Here is an 18,850-nt window from a genome sequence, read left to right as displayed (position 1 = left end):
AAGGTGAGCACATATACCTGTAAAAGCAGCTCATGTATTGCACACAGTCAGTTCAATTGTTTTTCATGCACCAGTGCCTCAGGGATAAGTGGGATAGAACACAGGCAAGTTTTGGTTACCTTCAGGGTGGGAGAAGGTAGTGAGAAATAATTCAGTACCATTACAGTATTTGAGCCATAAAAAGGGGTTCGGAGAAAGATACAGTATTAGAATTTCTTACAGAGCACTTCCTTCCTGTGAGCTGAAACAGTAACAAAGTAATATATGTTTCATAAGTATGTATCATGTGAGTCAGTTTTCAGAAATTACTGCAAATCCAGTGTGTCTGCCGCAGAGCATTTTTGGCTTTATTTCCTCACTAGTGAGTATTGGATTAGGCAAGGTATCCGTACCTGTCTAGCTGAAATATGGCCTGGTTGTTTCTTGCCTGTTCTGGCTCCATGCTGTTTACAGACCATTCAAAGATTATTTGTCATATTGGCCCTCTCCCTGGTAGGGGTCTTTAGTACCTTAGCCATTGGGTGAAGGGAAAGCAAAGCAGAATCCTTAGGAGAGAAACAGTTTGAAGGAGAGGCACACTGATGTAGCATGTGCTGGTTAAGTACATTTCTGCTTCGGTACTGGAAAATGGAAAGTCATTTCAGTGTATACATGCAGGCTTTTCTTCTATCTGCAGTAGTTTCCTTGCAACATTCAAATTAAGATGGAAATATAGGGGCTGGCATATTCAATTTCTTGCATGTATACAAAACTGGTTAGACTTAAGTGGCTATTCAACTAGACGCCATTCTAGCAGATCAGAGTGACTGTGGAGATGATTTCTCCTCATTGTGTTTGTCATTTGGCTATATGGCAGTAATGTAAACTGGAGTCTGCAGCTGCCATAACATTTTTTATACTTTATGTATCTTCTTCTGTGGGTTCTGAATTTCTGAATCTGGCTTTCTGTGTCGTCCAGCCACAGAGGTGCTCTTTGCCATCTGTGTGCCACTTAACCTTTTGAAGAGGAGGCTTTGCAATGGCGTTAAAGTTGTGTACCAAAGTGAGTCATAAGTGAGATCTGGACAAAAAGTGGTCTTTAGCAGCTCAGAGCTTTGCAGATCTGTCCTGTGGCCAGTGTCAGGTGCCCCAGCTGGGAGGTTGATGAACAAGTGAGGGAATGCACAGGGATTGATTTAGTTTTTCTCCTTTTCAGCTCTCTTACCAAGCCTTCAGATTTCTTAAAACAGTTAAAATTTTGTTTTCTAAATGAAGCGATGCTTGTTTACCCCCTTTTCTTCTCACAAAGATCACTTTAATCATTACTGTAAGGATTAGTCTGATAAGGAAGTATATTGGGGACTGAAACTCCATCTAAAACTTGGAGTATGTGATGTAGTGGTTTCTGTGGAAATCTACAAAAGAAAGTCTGTTTTAAAACAACATTGCACATTGGAGAGTAAATGTGTTTTAAATTTGATTCTCACTAGTGACCTAAGGGAATGGGAAAGGGAAAGTTAACGTGCCTAAGGTTAGACTCTGTTCTGAAGCCTGCCTCTCCTGCGTGCCTCTCCCTGCTGCTTTAAACAGCTGTCCCAGTCATTTTGACACCTGTGGCCCAGGTCAGACAGTGTTGGCCAACAGGGCTAAGGCTAGGGGGCAGAGATGGTGAGTGGGCGAAAGTGTATGGAGGCGTGTCACCCACTCGCTGTACCCTCCACCCTGTTGATTATTTAGCAAGTACTGTGCCATGGGGCTATGGAGTGTTGGTTCTGTTGACCAAGCAGAAAAAGGAATGCTGAGCTTTTAATCACAGTTGATGCTTCCGGAGTGAGGAGACAGTGCTGACTTAGAAGCTTTAAACATTTCACAACTTTTTACTCCTTGGTGATTTATGGGCTTCATTATCTGGAGGGTTATCTTGCTGCAATACAAGAAAGTTCCTTTGACTCGTGAATAGGGATCATTTGAGTTGGTGATGGTCTGCATACTCAGAATTTTGCCACCATCCTTTTTCAGACAATTCTTTGAGGCCCAAATGCAGACTTTTTCGTGTTATCTGTTGTGGGTTTCTTTTTTTTTGAATTGTTTTGTTTTCGTGGTGGGGTGGGAGTGTTTATCATGTCAGGTGGTGGGATTGTTGAGTCCCTTCCTAGGGTGGTATATTTAGGCAAAAGTGATTACTGCTGGAGAAGCTGGGTGCTTGGCATCTTGTTATATAGTGCACAGTCTTTCCAAACCTCTAGTGGTTTTTGTTATTTTGTGTTCTCATCACACTCTTAGACTAAAAAACAAAATATCTTTGCTGACAAGAAGATAGTAACACAGTGAATAACCTGGGCAGTTACTTCTGTATGGTTGGAGGTGTGGGAAAGAGGTGACATCTGATGTTCGCTGGTGAAGTCCATTGCTGCTTTGACTGGTGCTTCAATGAGCCCGGTTTACTAGATTACATTCCCCTTGGGTCTTCTAACCCTAATTCCCAAGGCAGTCCTTGTGGTGCTCACAGGCTCACTGGGCTGGGAGTGAGCTAAAATGGAATTGACAGTATGTTCAGAAATTGAGAGACTGCTGGAAACCAGGATTTGTGACCTTGTTAGGAAATGGAATCTCAGGAAACATGGCTGTTGTTGCTGAACTCAGGGAAATGCACCTTAGACACGGTCCCTGGGCCAGCCCCATCTTTCCACCAGTAACCTGACCCACTTTATTCGTGTACTGACTCTTGACGCGTACAAACATGAGATCAGTGGGGTGGCCAGTATTCTCTGCAGTCAAATTTAGTGTATATTTTGAGGTCTTTTTGAATGCTGCATTTGCCCAGTGGTAAATTATCAGAAGGAAGGAAGCTTTTATCAGAAATATGTCAGAGAGTCACAGCTGTGATAAAATGAAGTATCCCTGACCTTGAAGCTTTATCTTTCTTTGCAGAGATTTCATAAATGGACATGTGAAAATTAAGCCAAACAAGCAAATATTTCATAGGAGTCATCACGAGTTCACTTGGAAGATGTATTTAGGTTGACATGTAAGGAACTGTTAAGTATATTGTGATCTTAAAATACTTGATGTTAAAAATCAAGTTCGGGTGGCAAGAACGTGAGCCTTAGTTCTTAGAGGAAAGCCATTGTTCTAAGGGCTCACTCTGGTTTTTGCAATTAAAATTTTTTTCTTGGTCACAGTGCTGAAGGAAAAAGGGAAGTACTGACAGTTTCTGAGATACTACAAAGGAGAGAGAAGTAATCCATGTGTTCTTAGAGAATATGTTTAATCTTTTCATACCTAATAGAACCAGTTTTTCTATTTTCAGAAGTTCATCAATCTTTGGTCTTTTTATTTTGAAGAAAGGAATTCAAAGGGAAATTTAAAGGGAAATACTCAGAATTCCCTGTTCTCTCATCCTCTTAACTCCAGTCTTCACTTGGCATTTTCCTTAATAGTCTAGAGGGTTCTGGCAACTTTAGCACTAGTTTACAATTGGGGGCTGGGGGAAGGATGAGATGTTTAATCCCTGCAATCTCTTATTTGTGTCAGGCCTTCAGATCCACTGTCAGCTTGTCTGTCTTAAGAATGAAAGAAATTATCATATTTTAGATTCAGTAGGAAAGCTTTTTTTTTTTTAAGGAAGACCATTTTAACCACTTTTTCCTAACAGTCCACTTCTTCCAAGAATTCTTTTTAAACAGTCAAAACTGGAGTTGGATATTATTTTCCTCTGAGTTTCCAACTAACAAAAATCATTTACTTTTGTTTCCAGGGCAGTGCTCACACTTCTTCCTTATGTGTAATTGCAGTGGAATTCTGATAATTCAGGCCTTTGTTGGTTTTTACAATTCACTTCTTGTGTCTAGATTTCTCATCTCCTTGACAGTCCCTGAATATCAATAGGTCCACTCTTGAGTGGATTTTTATCTCTCCACGCAAGATCCCATACCACCTGACTGTTCTCTGTACTTCCAAGTTTTCCCAGCCTCTAACTTTCAGATATACGTACGACTGTTAACGCCTCTTGAATGTTCTTGTAATTTGGGCATTTATGTAAGAAGTTCCAGATTTCGTTTTATCCAGTTGAAGCCTTCTTATTCTTAGTACAGTTCTTCAATTATTTGGTTAAATGTATTTTTCATGTACACATAAAGTATGTAATGTACATGATATTAGAATTATGTAGCTGCTTTGTTTAGATTACAGGAATTCGCTGGACCCACCCATGCATTTAAGAGCAGGTTTCCCCACAGTTTCAAATACTATCTCAACTTTGTTCTAAATAGAACAATAGAAGTCTTGTATAGACTGCTTTTTAATTACTAGCTCCCCATTTTTGGAAGGATACTTTTTAGGACTAAAATGAACTTGAGACTAATAGCCAAAAAATGTATTTCAGCTGAGATCTGTGTCAGTGGACCTGAATGTTGATCCCTCGCTTCAGATTGACATACCTGATGCTCTCAGTGAGAGGGATAAAGTCAAATTTACGGTGCACACCAAGGTAAGTGAAGAATGACTTCAGTAATAAAAACAGTGCCAGGTTGCAGCCTTGTTATTCACAGTGGGTGTGAGAAGAGACCTAGTGACCTGAGTGCAGTGTGGCAGTCCTGCTAAGTGAGGCCCCTCCCTCCACTCGCTCCTAGTAAGCATCGGATGAGTGCTCTTCTTACAGCATTTTCTACTGTGGTGGAGCCCTGGGGCTGTGGGCTTTGCTGGTGTTTAGTGTGGCTTGTGCTCTGCTCTGTGGGGAAGCAAACCAGGCAGAGCGACAGAGCTGGAGCCACCTGCCACAGAACTCCACCTTTGTTTGTAATTTGCATGCGTGGGAAGTGCTTGCTTTTCCCATATTTACTAAGTTCTTGGCTGTCACCCCACCTATTATGATTCAGAAGAGGTTTTTTTCTTCCAGATTTTTTAAAAAATTTACTTTGAAGTATAACTGATTAATAATGTTGTGTTAATTTTTCTCCAGGTTTTTAATTTGACAAAAGCAATATGCCAATCTGAAAAATATAGAAAGTTTAATTCCTTGGGATCTTTTCAGGAACATTTTTAGCCTCCTTTCTCCTTCCATACTAGTTAAAATATATTGAGTGCTTGTCTTATGCCAGGCACTTTTGTAAAGGGTTTACATGGGCTTAATTTTCTCTTTCTAACAATCTTATGGTATTCTGTTATCGCCATCTTACAGGTGAGGAACTGAGGTACAGGTTTAAATGAAGTAAATGGCTGAGGTACAATTTGAGTCAGGAAGTTTGAAGCTAGAGCTCTTGGTTTATGCCATCTCCAGCATAATATTGGTAATATGTTGTCTATGAGGTCCTCTCCCACGAGGTTTTCTCTGTGTACCTTGGTGGCTTGGTGGTGTTAACATACCTGTCACTCAGGCATCGTGAGGCCTACGTGATTATATCTGTTTGAGTTGGCCTGAAAGGTGGAGTTTTGTGACTAGAATTCTGTAAAGAACGTGTTGAATCTTAGCTTTGTTCTTTATTGGATCTCATTAAAAAACTGGATGTTCTATTATGCAGAATTTTCCCATAGTGCACTGCATGAAACCCAAGCCACTTTATCTGAAAATAGTAGTTAACAGTCACTTCTTTTTTCTTTACAGACCACGCTGCCCACGTTTCAGAGCCCAGAGTTTTCTGTTACAAGGCAACATGAAGACTTTGTGTGGCTACACGACACTCTTATTGAAACTACAGACTACGCTGGGCTTATTGTAAGTACATTTTGGGTAATCAGATAATTACTGAAGCCAGTTTCTTCTACCTTGCTGTTCATTTTGTTTTGAGAGACTTTTACCCACTTTTTTTTATAATAGGTTGTGAAAAAAGTCTGATTTCATTTGTCAACTAGAGTATGTGTTAGCTATTACTGGTAAAATCTAAAGTATGTGAAAATAGCGTTTTAGCTGTAAGATGAAGCATAGTCTTATATTCTGTACAATAAAAGAGAGTAAGCAGTTTCTTGGTGTAAAGTCTTGTCTACCTTTGGGTTTAGCATTTCTCTGGCATTTCCTTTCAGCCATCAAGTGGAATTGATCTCTGCTGGTGGTAGTGTGTGCTGGGTTTCTCAGGTGTGTTCTGCTGAAGGCGTAAAGGGGGCAGTTGTCTTTGTGCTTGGCCCTTGAGAGTTAATGCGTGGCTCTGGGAAGAGACTTAGCTGATTTTATTTATTTTTATTTTTTGGCTGCACTGTGCAGCTCGCAGGATCTTAGTTCCCCAACCAGGGATTGAACCCACGCCCTCGACAGTGAAAGCGCAGAGTCTTAACCGCTGGACTGCCAGGGAAGTCCCTTAGCCGATTTTAAAGGAGAGAGAAAAACGGACTTGAGGATATGGGGAGGGGGAAGGGTGAGTTTTGACAGGGCGAGAGAGAGTCATGGACATATACACACTAACAAACGTAGTAAGGTAGATAGCTGGGGGGAAGCAGCCGCAAGGCACAGGGATATTAGCTCGGTGCTTTGTGACAGCCTGGAAGGGTGGGATGGGGAGAGTGGGAGGGAGGGAGACGCAAGAGGGAAGACATGTGGGAACATATGTATGTGTATGGTTGATTCACTTTGTTATAAAGCGGAGACTAACACACCATTGTAAAGCAATTATACCCCAATAAAGATGTTTAAAAAAAAAAATGCCACAAAGATGTCCAATAAAATTATCTAAGAAGTTCCAAAAAAAAAAAAAGGAGAGAGAAACATGGCTTTTCCTGCCAGGCCAGCTGAAGAATCTGGCCAAATAGTTAAACAAAATCAGTACTGAAGCTTTTGTTTAAGAATGTCCACACAAAATTAGAATCTTTTATCCTCTGGAATAAATTCCTTTATAAATCCAGAGATTATTATCTTCATCGTACTTCATTGGCTTCATTTTAGCATTGATTGTAATATATAAATTAAACTGACAATTGAAGCAGGATAAACTGTCATACCTACCAACTGTCCAGTGATTAACCGAACAAATGATTGCAGTCAAAGTGAGTGCCCATTGTAGGGAACACTTCTTTTAAATGGCCGAAAGGAATAAGGTTAAGAGAAAAGTGCAAGTTGATTTTCAGGCAGCCCCACTGGGCTCCCTGCCTCCTGTGCACAGGCACTGAGTTGCACATCTCGGGGGCAAGAACCCTCACGAGTTACCGCCTTGACTGCAGATTCCGCCCGCGCCTGCAAAGCCTGACTTCGACGGCCCTCGAGAGAAGATGCAGAAACTGGGAGAGGGTGAAGGGTCTATGACCAAAGAAGAATTTGCCAAGATGAAGCAAGAGCTGGAAGCGTAAGTGCATTTTCTTGATGGGGACTCTACCCTTTGAGAATAAAAGTGGTGATGTGTGCAGAAACAAGAATCTGACAGCTAATTTCAGTTAGTTACCTGGCTATTGTCTTCTCAAACCACATTTTGCAGAGTGTGGGTGAAGGGGCCTGGTCTTTGTACGTTAGACATTGATTCCCTGGGGACTGCTGACGCTGAGTAGATGGTGGTTCTATCTGTAGATCATGCTTGTCATGGAGTGTTGGTTTGGCATAAAGTGAAGAACTAAACGTTTGTCTTTATATAGAAACAAGTCTTCAGGCTGTGATAATCTACAAAACTTTCTTCCCTGAAGTTGTTTACTGGAAGTATAGTTGAAACTAGATGGCAGTGAGTGCTGCTACAAAGAAGCATTCTAAGAATAGCCACAGCTATGGCTCTTTTAATCTGGTTGTAATTCTTTCAAAGAAAAATGGATTCTTTATTCTGTATCATAGTTGGAGGTTTGCATACAGTTTCTTATGACGCCATCCTTACACTTCTTTCCGTTGGCTCCCTCCCTTCTTCGGGGTCCATCTCAGCGAGTCTCTTCAGCATGCTGCCACAGGCCCATTAGCCTGGTACCCCGTGGACAGCTCTGAGGATAGAGCGCTGAACACAACAGACAAGTTCCTACTGTTGGGAAGTTTAGAGTCATCTCTAGTGTGTATATTAAGATGAAGCCACTTCGTAGTTTCTGATGGTTCCAGGCTTTGTTAGACTCACTGCTGTGTACATGGCTGCAAAATTAAAGGGTTTTCATGGTTATAAAGAAGCCAGTGTTTTGTGCTTAAGTACACGTGGGTTTAGGCTTCACAGATGTACCCTATCAACTCTGGTTATATCGCTTCCCCTTTCGGTGGCTGTTCCACAGATTCCAAAACGAGAACTGCCTTATTACCTAGTTGGATGCTACATTATACCAAGCTGCTTTGGGTCCAGTTGAGGTGTTCTGCATGGCTGCAGGAACAGCGCAGTGAGGTCCCAGGGAGCAGTGTTGGGTGGTCAACTGAGCTGAGGCCTTGTGCGCTTCTCTTCCAGTGAGTATCTCGCGGTCTTCAAGAAGACTGTGTCTTCCCATGAAGTCTTTCTTCAGCGGCTCTCCTCTCACCCTGTTCTCAGTAAAGATCGCAACTTTCACATTTTCCTGGAATATGATCAAGATGTAAGGCATTTTTATTCCATTTCCATGATCCAGTTAAAATGTACAAAGAATATACTTGATGTATTTTCTGAAAAATTGACATTCAAGGTTGAGTTTCTTATCAACACAGCAGAAACCTTTCTTAGATGCTCCTCCCCTTGCCTACCTCCCCCAGGGCAATAGATCCAATGTGTAAGGCATTTTTATAAAATGTTGCATGTAAATATTTTGACCTTTTTCCCCTCAGTTAAGCTTGGGATTATTCAAAATTTAAGTTGATCCACATTTGTTTTATTCATTGAAAGGGAGACATATGCTTGCTTTTTTACAAAAATACGTTACATTTCTTGCTGTTTAATATGTATGAGCCAAGCCTTGACCTAGACATTTCCTCACAGGTCTTCTAACCAGTGAATAATCAGCATAACAGCACAGTAATTCTATCAAGAATTTAAAGGCACTAAGACTTGATATTGATACCTAGATAGTTTTTGACAATATCTCCTAAGTCACACTTTTAGAATTACAACCTGTGCTTAGATTTAGCTGTTTATTTGATATTTTAGATCTGTTGTTAACGATGGAATTAGAGGTATCTTAAGTGTATACTTATACTAGTAAACAGTTACTTGGAATGTGTTCAGGACTTGATGGGAAATATATGTACCGTTAACTGTTTTGGATTTCTCCTTAGCTAAGTGTTAGGCGGAAAAATACCAAAGAGATGTTTGGTGGCTTTTTCAAAAGTGTGGTGAAAAGTGCTGATGAAGTTCTTTTTTCAGGAGTTAAGGTAAGTGGCCTTTAGCTGTTTGAGAAAGTTCTTCTCTTTGTGTGAATAGGTGACCTTTTGTTTCTTCAGAATAGATATTTGTGAAACAAATGGTATTAGCTTCTGAAAAATGTAAATAATTTTTTTCAAATTTGGTTATTTTTATCTACTCATTGAATTTTCACTTATTTTCCAAAAATACTCTGTTCTTTCCCAGGAGAAGGGATAAGAACCTTTCCACACTTAAATCTTCATTTTCTTCTTTTCTGTAAGGAGAGGTTACTCAGTTATTTTTTTAAAAAAATAAGCTACAAGACCAGTATTTCATGCTATTCTCCAGAATTGCACTGTCCCCGGTAGCCCCGGCCTCAGGTGGCAGTAGAGCACTTGACAGATGCAGTTGGCTGGTGTAATAAAGGAACTGAATTTTATGTTTTGTTTACATGCTGGATTTCAAGGACTTGATAGGAAGAAAGAACCATAAAATATGGTCCCTGCATTGGCAGGCAGATTCTCAACCACTGTGCCACCAGGGAAGCCCTACCTGTTTCTTTTTATAATGTGGTTACTACAAAAGTTTTAAGCGGCACATGTAGCTCACATGTTTCTATTGGACAGTGCTGTTCTAGAACATCAAATAAATGTACAAGTTTCTCACTAGCCTTGTAGGTGTGGTTTATTTCTTCACTCCTCAGCGCCCCTCCCTTCTACCATAACAGTTACTGTCTGGTGTCTGACTTTGCCACTTCAGGGCTTGAGTAGGGAGCCCAGGGTGTAGTTGCTGAGAAAGACAGGGCGTTGTCAGAAATGTGGAAGCTCTGGGGCTGTCTCTGGCACAGCTGAAGGTGTGCTGTCCCCACGCATTGCAGGGGCGTTTGGCATCCCTGGTCAGTGCCCACCAGATGCCAGCGTTGCCTCCCAGTCTGGAACCAAACACGTTTGGCAGGTGCAGGTATCCGAGGCGAGGGAGCCACCCACTGGGCGGAACCACTGCTCTAGCGGAATTGCTGGAGGTTAGAGAGGATGCTGAGTTTTACTGGGCTGTGCTAAATGGCTCTTCAAAATGGTTCTCTCTGTTGACATTTCCTGCCAGCATTTCACTTTTCCTAATCCCAGGTATAAAAAGTGCATTTCAAAAAAATTATTTTTATTTCCCTAGTCTTTAGAGGTTAAACTTCTTATGCATAAGCTTGTTTTTTTAGTGTTTTTTTCTAATATAAAATACATATTTGTAAGAAGTTTTGCTTCTTAGACCTTTTTTTTCCTTCCCTTTAGGAAGTAGATGACTTCTTTGAGCAAGAGAAGCATTTCCTCAGTAACTATTACGATAGGATCAAGGGTTCCTGTGCAAAGGCTGACAGGATGACCAGCGCTCATAAAAGTAAATACTTTTGCCCATTAGCCCCTTAGTCTGCTAATGTGCCAGCTCTGCTCACATAAAAGGGCTATCCTTGTTCCTGCAGATGTAGCAGACGATTACATCCACACCGCAGCCTGCTTGCATAGCCTGGCTTTAGAAGAGCCCACGGTCATCAAAAAGTAAGTTTTTGTTGGAAAACATTTTCTCTAATCCCCTAATTGAAAACTGTTGGGTGGTAAAATGGGTAATGACTACACAGGTTCAGTTCCGCTCTTGAGCCAAGCCCATCTCGGGTGGACCATAGTCTCCAGCACTCACTTTATACTATACACCCTCTGAACATAAATACTTGTAAGACGTTTGTAGGGGACTCAGGGCACTTCTGTGCCAAATGTGATAGTTGTTGTCAAAGCCTTTATTTCTGTCAAACTTACATGTGTCTGTTGTTGATTCTTTTGATTTTGGAATTGTCTTTGAGAGAAGTTTGCTTTGTGTTTTCTGGCAAATGGTGCTTGCGCCTTACTCGGTAATGCCCTGGGCTGACTTGAAGAGATTTGGTTAAGGTAGCCATAAGGGTAAAGTAATGACCCCAGTCTGATTTTGAGCATTTTTTTATATTAATTTTTCACAGTTTCTTCATTCTAGTTATTTCTGGTGTGAGATGGTATAGTTGGCCCCTTCCATGTCTGTGGGTTCTGCATCTACAGCTTCAAACAATTGCAGATCGAAAATACTTGTTTTTAAATTCCAGAAAGTTCCAAAAAGCAAAACTTGAATTTGCTGTGCATCAGCAACTATTTGCATAGCATTTATGGTGTACTTACAACTATTTACATAGTATTTACATTTTATGCGTGATAAGGAATCTAGAGATGATTTAACATATACAGGAGTGTGCTTGTGCATTATATGCAAGTACACCATATAGATAAGGGACTTGATCAACTGTGGATTTTAGTCTCTGTGCAGGGTGGGCACTGTATCCTGGAACCACCCCTCACTGTTACTGTCAAATGACTGTGTTCTACTTACACCTAGGCTTGGTCTAGGGGGCGTTAGTATTTCAGACTTGAAAATGGGAGTCAGGCTGATGGCAGAACCAAGACAAACTAGTAGCGTATTTATGGCTTAGAACCTGACCTTGGCTAACACAAGTTTAACAGCGGATAAAAACTTGGGGACACAGGTTCTGCACAGCAAGGTGGCTGAGGGGCAGCAAGAGAGACCAATGCTGGTGAGTGCGGCACTGGAAATGTGCTCGGTTTCGTAACCATCTTCTCTGCTAGTTTGGGCCACTTGTGATGAAAGCATTGCTTTGATAAGTTAATTATAAAGCGCCACAGACTAGGACTCCTGAATTTGCCCATTCATGTCTTAGAGCATTGATAAGATCATATTTCATACATGATTTAAGACCGTAAGCCAAAATCGTGTATATTTGCAGGTACCTATTGAAGGCGGCTGAGCTATTTGAAAAACTTAGGGTAAGGATTTTTATGTTGGTCTTCAAGGTATGTGTTTTATAATCTGTAGATTTCTGCTTAGATGATGGTGGCCTTTGATTTTTTAACAGAAAGTAGAGAGTCGAGTCTCCTCAGATGAAGACTTAAAGCTGACAGAGCTCCTCCGATACTACATGCTCAACATAGAGGCTGCTAAGGTGAGGGAGTTCTCCCAGAAGAGGTCTGATGATACCGATGTATTCTCTTTGTTAAAAATGAAAGAAGATGGGAATTTGTCAGGATTGTTCATGTAAGTGATGTCAGCCTAAATAAAGAAGTAGACTGAGGCAAGCTCGAGTTTCTTCAGGAGTAGCAGAGGAGTTGCATGCAGTGTGGGAAACACTGTAGCAAGCCACAGGAGAGTCCATTGAGGGTGTGGGGTGGGATGTATTTTGGGGCAAGGAGTGCAAAGAGGAAGAGTCTTTGGCAGTAAGATGGTTGGCGTGAGGGAGCTGGTCCCCAGCAGTAAGCTCATTGGCTGGTGTTCACTGGTCAGGAGGTAAGTCTGGGTATCAGGTGTTTGTGGGAAATCAGTCTCTCAGTTCTTAAGTTGTATAGTTATATTCTGAGAGTGCGGGTGTGTATCCTCCAGTTCCGTTTTAGATTGAAATCATCTCACAGTGACGTGCCTTTTTTGTGACATTGTGTCCTTAGTTTGCATTGCTTAGGAACTTAGGGGCAGTAGGGCTGGTGCCGAGTAGACAGGTAATGGCTTGGGAGATTATATGCTGTTGGATGCAGAGATAACCGGACACATGCCAAAGGGGCTATTTCTGAGGCAGAAAAGGCTTTGGGGTTGTGATCTTTTATTGAATTGCAGTTGTCACTGCAGCCTTTGAGTCATAGAGCATTACTTAACCAAAAGCAAGGTGAAGTGGTCAGCAGAATGACCTTTGGGAATGGAACGTGCATTCTTCACTGTCTACACTGTCCTGAAGAAAAATGTTTAAATTATTTTTATATGAAATATACTAAACCTGGCAGCATAAAATTAGGTAGGGAAAATACCTAATGGGAAGATGTCATCAGGAAGTAGAAATTCATTCTTTCCCCCATAGTTTAGTTTTATTTTAGGTGACTTGTCTTGTGACATGTTTTCTTAGAGAAAAAAAATCCTGTAGTCGTCACTGTTTGGTTCCTTCTCTTGATCCGTATAAAGAATGCTGGAAAGGCCATCAGCAGTGCATTAAGCACTGCTATTACCAGCCTAATGTTGAGATTTAAAGCGGGGGCGGTGCAGGAGGTGGTTGATGTCTGACATTTTAGGCAGTGCCCCAAGGTACTTGTCTGTTTTTTAGAGTACTTCAGATAGTCTTCCTGTTCTGTTCTAGAGGTTTTTTGGTATTGGTTTAACTACCATGCATCATATCTGTTAATTTTCTTCTCAGGATCTCTTATACAGACGCACTAAAGCCCTCATTGACTATGAGAATTCAAACAAGGCGTTGGATAAGGCCCGGTTAAAAAGCAAAGATGTCAAGCTGGCTGAGGCACACCAGCAGGAATGCTGCCAGAAATTTGAACAGCTTTCTGAATCTGCAAAAGAAGGTTGAGTGGGGCCACTTTTTATTTACTTTTTGCTTTTTATTAGGAAATAATCTCAAGCTTACAGAGAGAAGTTGCACAAATGGTACAGAGAACACCCATACATCCTCTGCCTTGTCACTTGCACACGTACATGTGCTCCTACTTGTGTGATTTTATAAACATATCTGGGTTGTTTTTTTTTTAACCATTTGAGATTAAGTTGTATCTTTCTTAGTCGTTTTATCCCTGAAAACTTCGCTGTGTTTCTCTTACATCCCTACAGTACAGTTACCAACTTTGGTAACCTTTGATACAATACAGAGTTGTCCTCTCCCCCACTCCTCCAGGTCAGCACTTGGTGCTGTCTGTCCTTTATTAACACAAGCCTTCCCTTCTCTCCCATATATTTTTTTTATCATCTTCATTAGACCCATGGATTCCTGTTTTCAGAAAGTTTTAAAATTCATGACTGTATGAAGTTATTTTGGTGTTCCTACTGTCCAGACTGAGCCAGTGAGAGCGCCCTTGAAGCTGGCGTAGCCTTATGACACCCCCGTATTTTTGAGGATTAGATGTTTTGTGCTACTCTTAGACCTTTTCTACTCCAGCCATGAAAATCGCCATTTCTTCCAGGAGCCCAGATTGAGTGCTACGTGTGCTCATTTCTTCTGGGGTGCCTCTGCTTCTAGACCTTTCAGCCAACAGTGGGGAAATATCAGGATGTGTGCATACACATATATACTCTTCAGGGATCATGAGTCTGTGATAATGACTCAGTTGTATTCCATCTCCACAGGGTTGGTTCTTGCCTTCTACCATTCCAGAGTAAGGGGCTTTTAAAATATAATTTAGGACTTCCCTGGTGGTCCAGTGATTAAGACCCTGTGCTTCCAATGCAGGGGGCACAGGTTCAATCCCTGGTCAGGGAACTAAGATCCCGCATGCCACGCAGCATGGCCAAAAAAATAAAATAAAATTGGGAGATGGTGTACCATGTCCATTGAACATGAGTGTACTCTAGGTAGTCTTTTCCTTAGTGGGAATCTCCCTGCCCTGAAGTTCTTAGGGGCCATGGAACATGCCAGAGCAAAAAGTAAAGACTGTGTCTTCCAGAATGTGAATGTAAATTAGAGTGGACACTTGATTCACCCTCAGAACACCCTCCCCCTTCAAACTCAGGTTTCCATGTGGAATCCGTATCTCATTATAAGACTGTTTCCTCAGAACTTCCCCCTCCTCTGGCGTTGCAGTCCCGGTGTATCTGGAAGAGCTCTGCTCCTTTGTCTTGGCTTCTCTCTGTTCAGGACTCCGGTGCCCTCACTGAGGGACAGGGCTTCTCTGTACAGTCTTTGCAAATGGCCTGCAGACATGCTCCCATGGCTGCCCTTTGTATTCTTTCACAGGAACCTCTTTCTCGCTGCACTGTAGTTTAAATAAAAATTCTAGCTTTTTTAAAAAAAACAGCTAATTTAAATTTATAAGGAAAAAGAACACTTCAAAACTACTGAGTTGAAATCTTAGGTTATTATATAGGCCAGAGTTTAGTGGCTTTGAGAATTTTTTTAAAGAGAAGCCACAAAGCTTTACAATGGTGCCAGATTAGGCTTGTCTCTATTGCCCAAGGTTTGTCCCTTTGTTGTTTGATCTTATCCTCCTTATTCAAAATGTAAGCCTGGGTGTACACTATTTAAAAGTGCAGTACTCTGTAGAATAATGAGATAAATGGCTCCTAGCCTGTTTGTCTTAGGTTGAGGTTCTAAGGTTGTGGCTGAATTGATGGGAACTCTTGCAGAAGCACAGGGCAGTGGGCAGGTGTCCTGGGAGACAGATGGGTCAGTCTGGAGTTCTGGTCCTGGAGGGAAGGAGAAGAGCTTATTTTGACATCTGACAAAACCAGCCTGATGTATCCGAGTTACTATTGTTAACATCACTATACATTTTTTGAGTTTTTATTTTTTAATGTGGCTGCTTGTATTACATTTCTGTTGGATGGTGCTGTGTAGACACGATACAGGACTCTGAGCACCAGCTTAAGCTAAGGGAGGATTTTGATTACAGGAATGATGGTGAGAGCTGCAGGGTAGAGCCTGAGTTCATAAGTGTGTGGAAGGAATCAGAGGGAGTCTGATAGGACAGTGATCCTGAATTTTCATGATGGATATAGACACAAAGGTGGCATGTTCTGTAGAAATAGCCACAAAAAAGCAGTTTTCAGAGTTTAAAAATGATCCATAAAAAAGGTCATTGGTGCAAGTATGTGTGGCCCACTACCTCCCTAGCCCACCCTCCACAAGCACTGGTTCCTAGAGGGAAAGGGCAAGGCAGCTCAACTCAGAAACCTCCAGGTGTTCAGGGGCCATTCTTGGTGACTGGGGGTGTGTTCCAATGGCAGAGATAACAAAAATGTGAGAAAATGTGGTGTAGGGTACCAAAGCTTTGGAGATCATTTTATTTGTAAAAATGGTATTTGGAAGTTAAAGATGAAGATTGTTCTGTTTTTCTTGGTAAACTTTGCTTTGTAGAGCTAATCAATTTCAAACGAAAGAGAGTGGCAGCATTTAGGAAGAATCTGATTGAAATGTCTGAACTGGAAATAAAGCATGCCAGGGTAAGTGTTGTCTTCAAACTAAGTCAACTTTGGGGGGTCTTTTTCAAGTTATTTACCAATTCACTATTCCAGTGTCATCAAGCAGATGGCATTTGCTTTGTGGTTTAATCCCCTGAGGTGTGGGTGGGAGCCACTTGTCAGAGTATTTTTTCCACTGCAAACCAAAACTCCGTATGTCTTGATGAAATACTGCTTTTTGAGAAGAGCATTCTTGGTGGCGGTTACCCAGCTTCTCTCTTGATGTCCTTGCGGGCCACACCCTGAAGGAGTTTTTCCAGTAATTTGTGAGCGTCCATCATAGCATTTATAAGCTCTTCGTTATCTGGAGTTTTCATGGAAGATTTTTTTTTTAATAATTTTCTAATTTGCTAAGTGTCTTCTGATATTAATTCCCTTTTGGTTTAAAAAGGAGGAAAACTTCCTCATAATGTCTGTAGCGTAATTTAGCCCAGGAAAGATGGAGAACAGTGGTTCTCAGTGCTAGAGCATATGAGAATCCTACTGGGGAGCTCTTAGGGAAGTTTTGTTTTTGTTTTTGTTTTGTGCCCAGGCTCGTTCACTCAGGGTTTCTGGGCTCTTTGGGTGGTTCCTGGGTACAGCAGATACTGAGCCTCAGGGTGCTGTCTGAGCCAGGGCAGTCAGGTCACTGTCACTGGCCATCTGTGCTGGTTAAAGCAGGAAGACTGAACGTTTGTATGTATTTTGAATTCCTTTATTTTGACCACAACAGAGATGCTTACTCACTTGCCTCTTTAAGTCCTGCTGTATATATGACCTTTTAAATTGGAGTTTTAAAGTATCATTTATGGGTCATTTATGATAGTGTTCTGAGTATTCTAGGTTTTTTGAATTCCTTTAAAGTGAGTACTTTGTACAGTATTTCCTGCCAAGTCCTATGTGAATATTTATCATTTGTAATCTCATTTATAATCTCACCCATAACTACTTTTTAACAACTTTTTATCCAGTATTTCCAAGGCTTTCAAATACCACATTTAGGTTAAGTCACATGAGTGGGATTGGCATGATTGCAGTGGGAGCAAACCTGGGGTGTGGGGTGGAGGTGCTGAAGTGCTGACCAGCCCTTCTGAGGGTGAGGAAATCCCCAACGTGAAATTGGGATGAGGGGAATTGTGGTTCAGGGGTCATTGAATGAAAAACAAGTACCCGGCCAGATGTCTTGTGACAAGTGAAGTCGGTGGGTCTGAGGTCCATGCCTCACCAGTGCCCCGACGTCTGTCTTCTAGAACAACGTCTCCCTCCTGCAGAGCTGCATCGACTTGTTCAAGAACTGAACGAAGGACGTGAATGTGAAGAAAGCCCGCATCACTTGCACTCAGATCATTACCACGGAAGATTTATTACCTTTGGCTTTAGTTTAAAATTATGTGAATAAATATTTTGATTTCTAAAGATCTTAACACTTAACCATGTTGGTTCAAAAATATTTCTATTGCATGCTACTTCGACATAACTAATCTTTATGCATTTAATACCTCAGAGCGGGTAGAATCTAAGTACTGGGTTCTCCTCTAATTTGTCTTTCGTAATTAAGAAAGGGTGCGGGAATCTTGCGCCTTCTGGAGTCTTTGTAAGCAGTGGTCTGGCATACACTGCCTCGCTGTTCCCTGTGCCCATGCCCCTACAAACCGGTTACTTTAGGGTAGGTGCCAATTACAACAGATGAGTCAGCAGCTTGTTACAGGTAAGGGACATTCCATCTCTTCATTAGGTAATTTCCCCCTTTCTTACTCTCCTGGTTCTTTAATCACCTTGAGTTGTTTGTACTATAACAAGAGCAAGAAAAATCTCATATCTTTATATACACCCTTTGCAACTCCATTTTTGTAGTTGGGAGATAAATATTTGAGGGAAGAGAAGCATCTTAAGGGTATAAGTAATAAGGCCTAATTTAAAAGGTGGCCAGATCTACATTAAGAAAGATGTGAACCCCCTACCTAATGGGGGGGGCCGGTATGTGTGTTTGGACTTTTTATAAAGTGTACAATAAAATAATCCATGCTCTACTATGGAGTGTTTTTGTGGGAAACAAGGCCAGGTGCGCCCTGAGACTGCACTTGCAGCTAAGCCTTGGGGGTGGTGAGGGCTTTGGTATCTGCCAAGCGTTGTCCCAGCCTCTGTTCTAATCTTAACAGTTTAGAAGACTACAGACCTGTTTTTAAGGGTATATCTGTCCCATCATCGGTGTGACTGAGCCTTAAGGTGGTGCCTGCCAGGTTTATGTCTATCTTTTGTAATTATTCGTAAGAGACTTGGAGACTATGTAAAAAGTTTACCCACTTCTTTTAGCCTGTGTTTTAATCAGCTGTAACTGGTGTGAGGGTTGTAAAACTCTGGTTTTGGACACCATAGGTGACTTTTTCTGATGTTAAACTGATGCTGAAATCTTGCCCTCCCATCCAGTTACAGTGACTGAAATTTACTAAACGAGCCTAGACACAGTAATTCCTGCTCCCTTCACGTAAAGCGTTTGGGAGGGAGGTGTGGTGCCGGAAGCGAGTGCATTTAAACAAGCTGTGCTCCAGTCTGGGTTCCTAACCACATCTCGGTTCCCGCACACCTGTCACCCCCGGATCCCCCACAGTAACACAGGCGTCATGTGGTGTTGGGGTGTGCGACTCTGCCTAGTGTGACTGGGTTACAGCTGGTCCCAGGAG

The 18,850-nt window shown here is 41.6% G+C and overlaps 1 protein-coding gene across 3 annotated transcripts in view; it reads left to right on the top strand.

The window, feature by feature from the left end:
- SNX5 (sorting nexin 5) overlaps positions 1 to 18,199 on the top strand; it is a 23,986-nt gene extending 5,787 nt beyond the window's left edge. For all 3 annotated transcript variants that reach the window (XM_024753705.1, XM_024753706.1, XM_024753704.1), the window contains 12 exons: positions 4,364 to 4,468; positions 5,582 to 5,692; positions 7,126 to 7,247; positions 8,304 to 8,427; positions 9,101 to 9,196; positions 10,451 to 10,556; positions 10,639 to 10,714; positions 11,980 to 12,019; positions 12,109 to 12,195; positions 13,426 to 13,585; positions 16,087 to 16,172; positions 17,420 to 18,199. In XM_024753705.1, coding sequence (XP_024609473.1) covers positions 4,364 to 4,468; positions 5,582 to 5,692; positions 7,126 to 7,247; positions 8,304 to 8,427; positions 9,101 to 9,196; positions 10,451 to 10,556; positions 10,639 to 10,714; positions 11,980 to 12,019; positions 12,109 to 12,195; positions 13,426 to 13,585; positions 16,087 to 16,172; positions 17,420 to 17,467 — 1,161 coding nt within the window. In that variant the 3' untranslated portion in view covers positions 17,468 to 18,199. The remainder of the gene's footprint in view (positions 1 to 4,363; positions 4,469 to 5,581; positions 5,693 to 7,125; positions 7,248 to 8,303; positions 8,428 to 9,100; positions 9,197 to 10,450; positions 10,557 to 10,638; positions 10,715 to 11,979; positions 12,020 to 12,108; positions 12,196 to 13,425; positions 13,586 to 16,086; positions 16,173 to 17,419) is intronic.
- The last annotated feature ends 651 nt before the right edge of the window (positions 18,200 to 18,850 follow it).

This window comes from Neophocaena asiaeorientalis, unplaced genomic scaffold (assembly GCF_003031525.2).
Source record: "Neophocaena asiaeorientalis asiaeorientalis breed wild unplaced genomic scaffold, Neophocaena_asiaeorientalis_V1.1 scaffold302, whole genome shotgun sequence".
Taxonomy (NCBI): Eukaryota; Metazoa; Chordata; class Mammalia; order Artiodactyla; family Phocoenidae; genus Neophocaena; species Neophocaena asiaeorientalis.
Note: the sequence above shows the minus strand (reverse complement) of the source record. Positions and strands in the feature narration are given on the sequence as shown.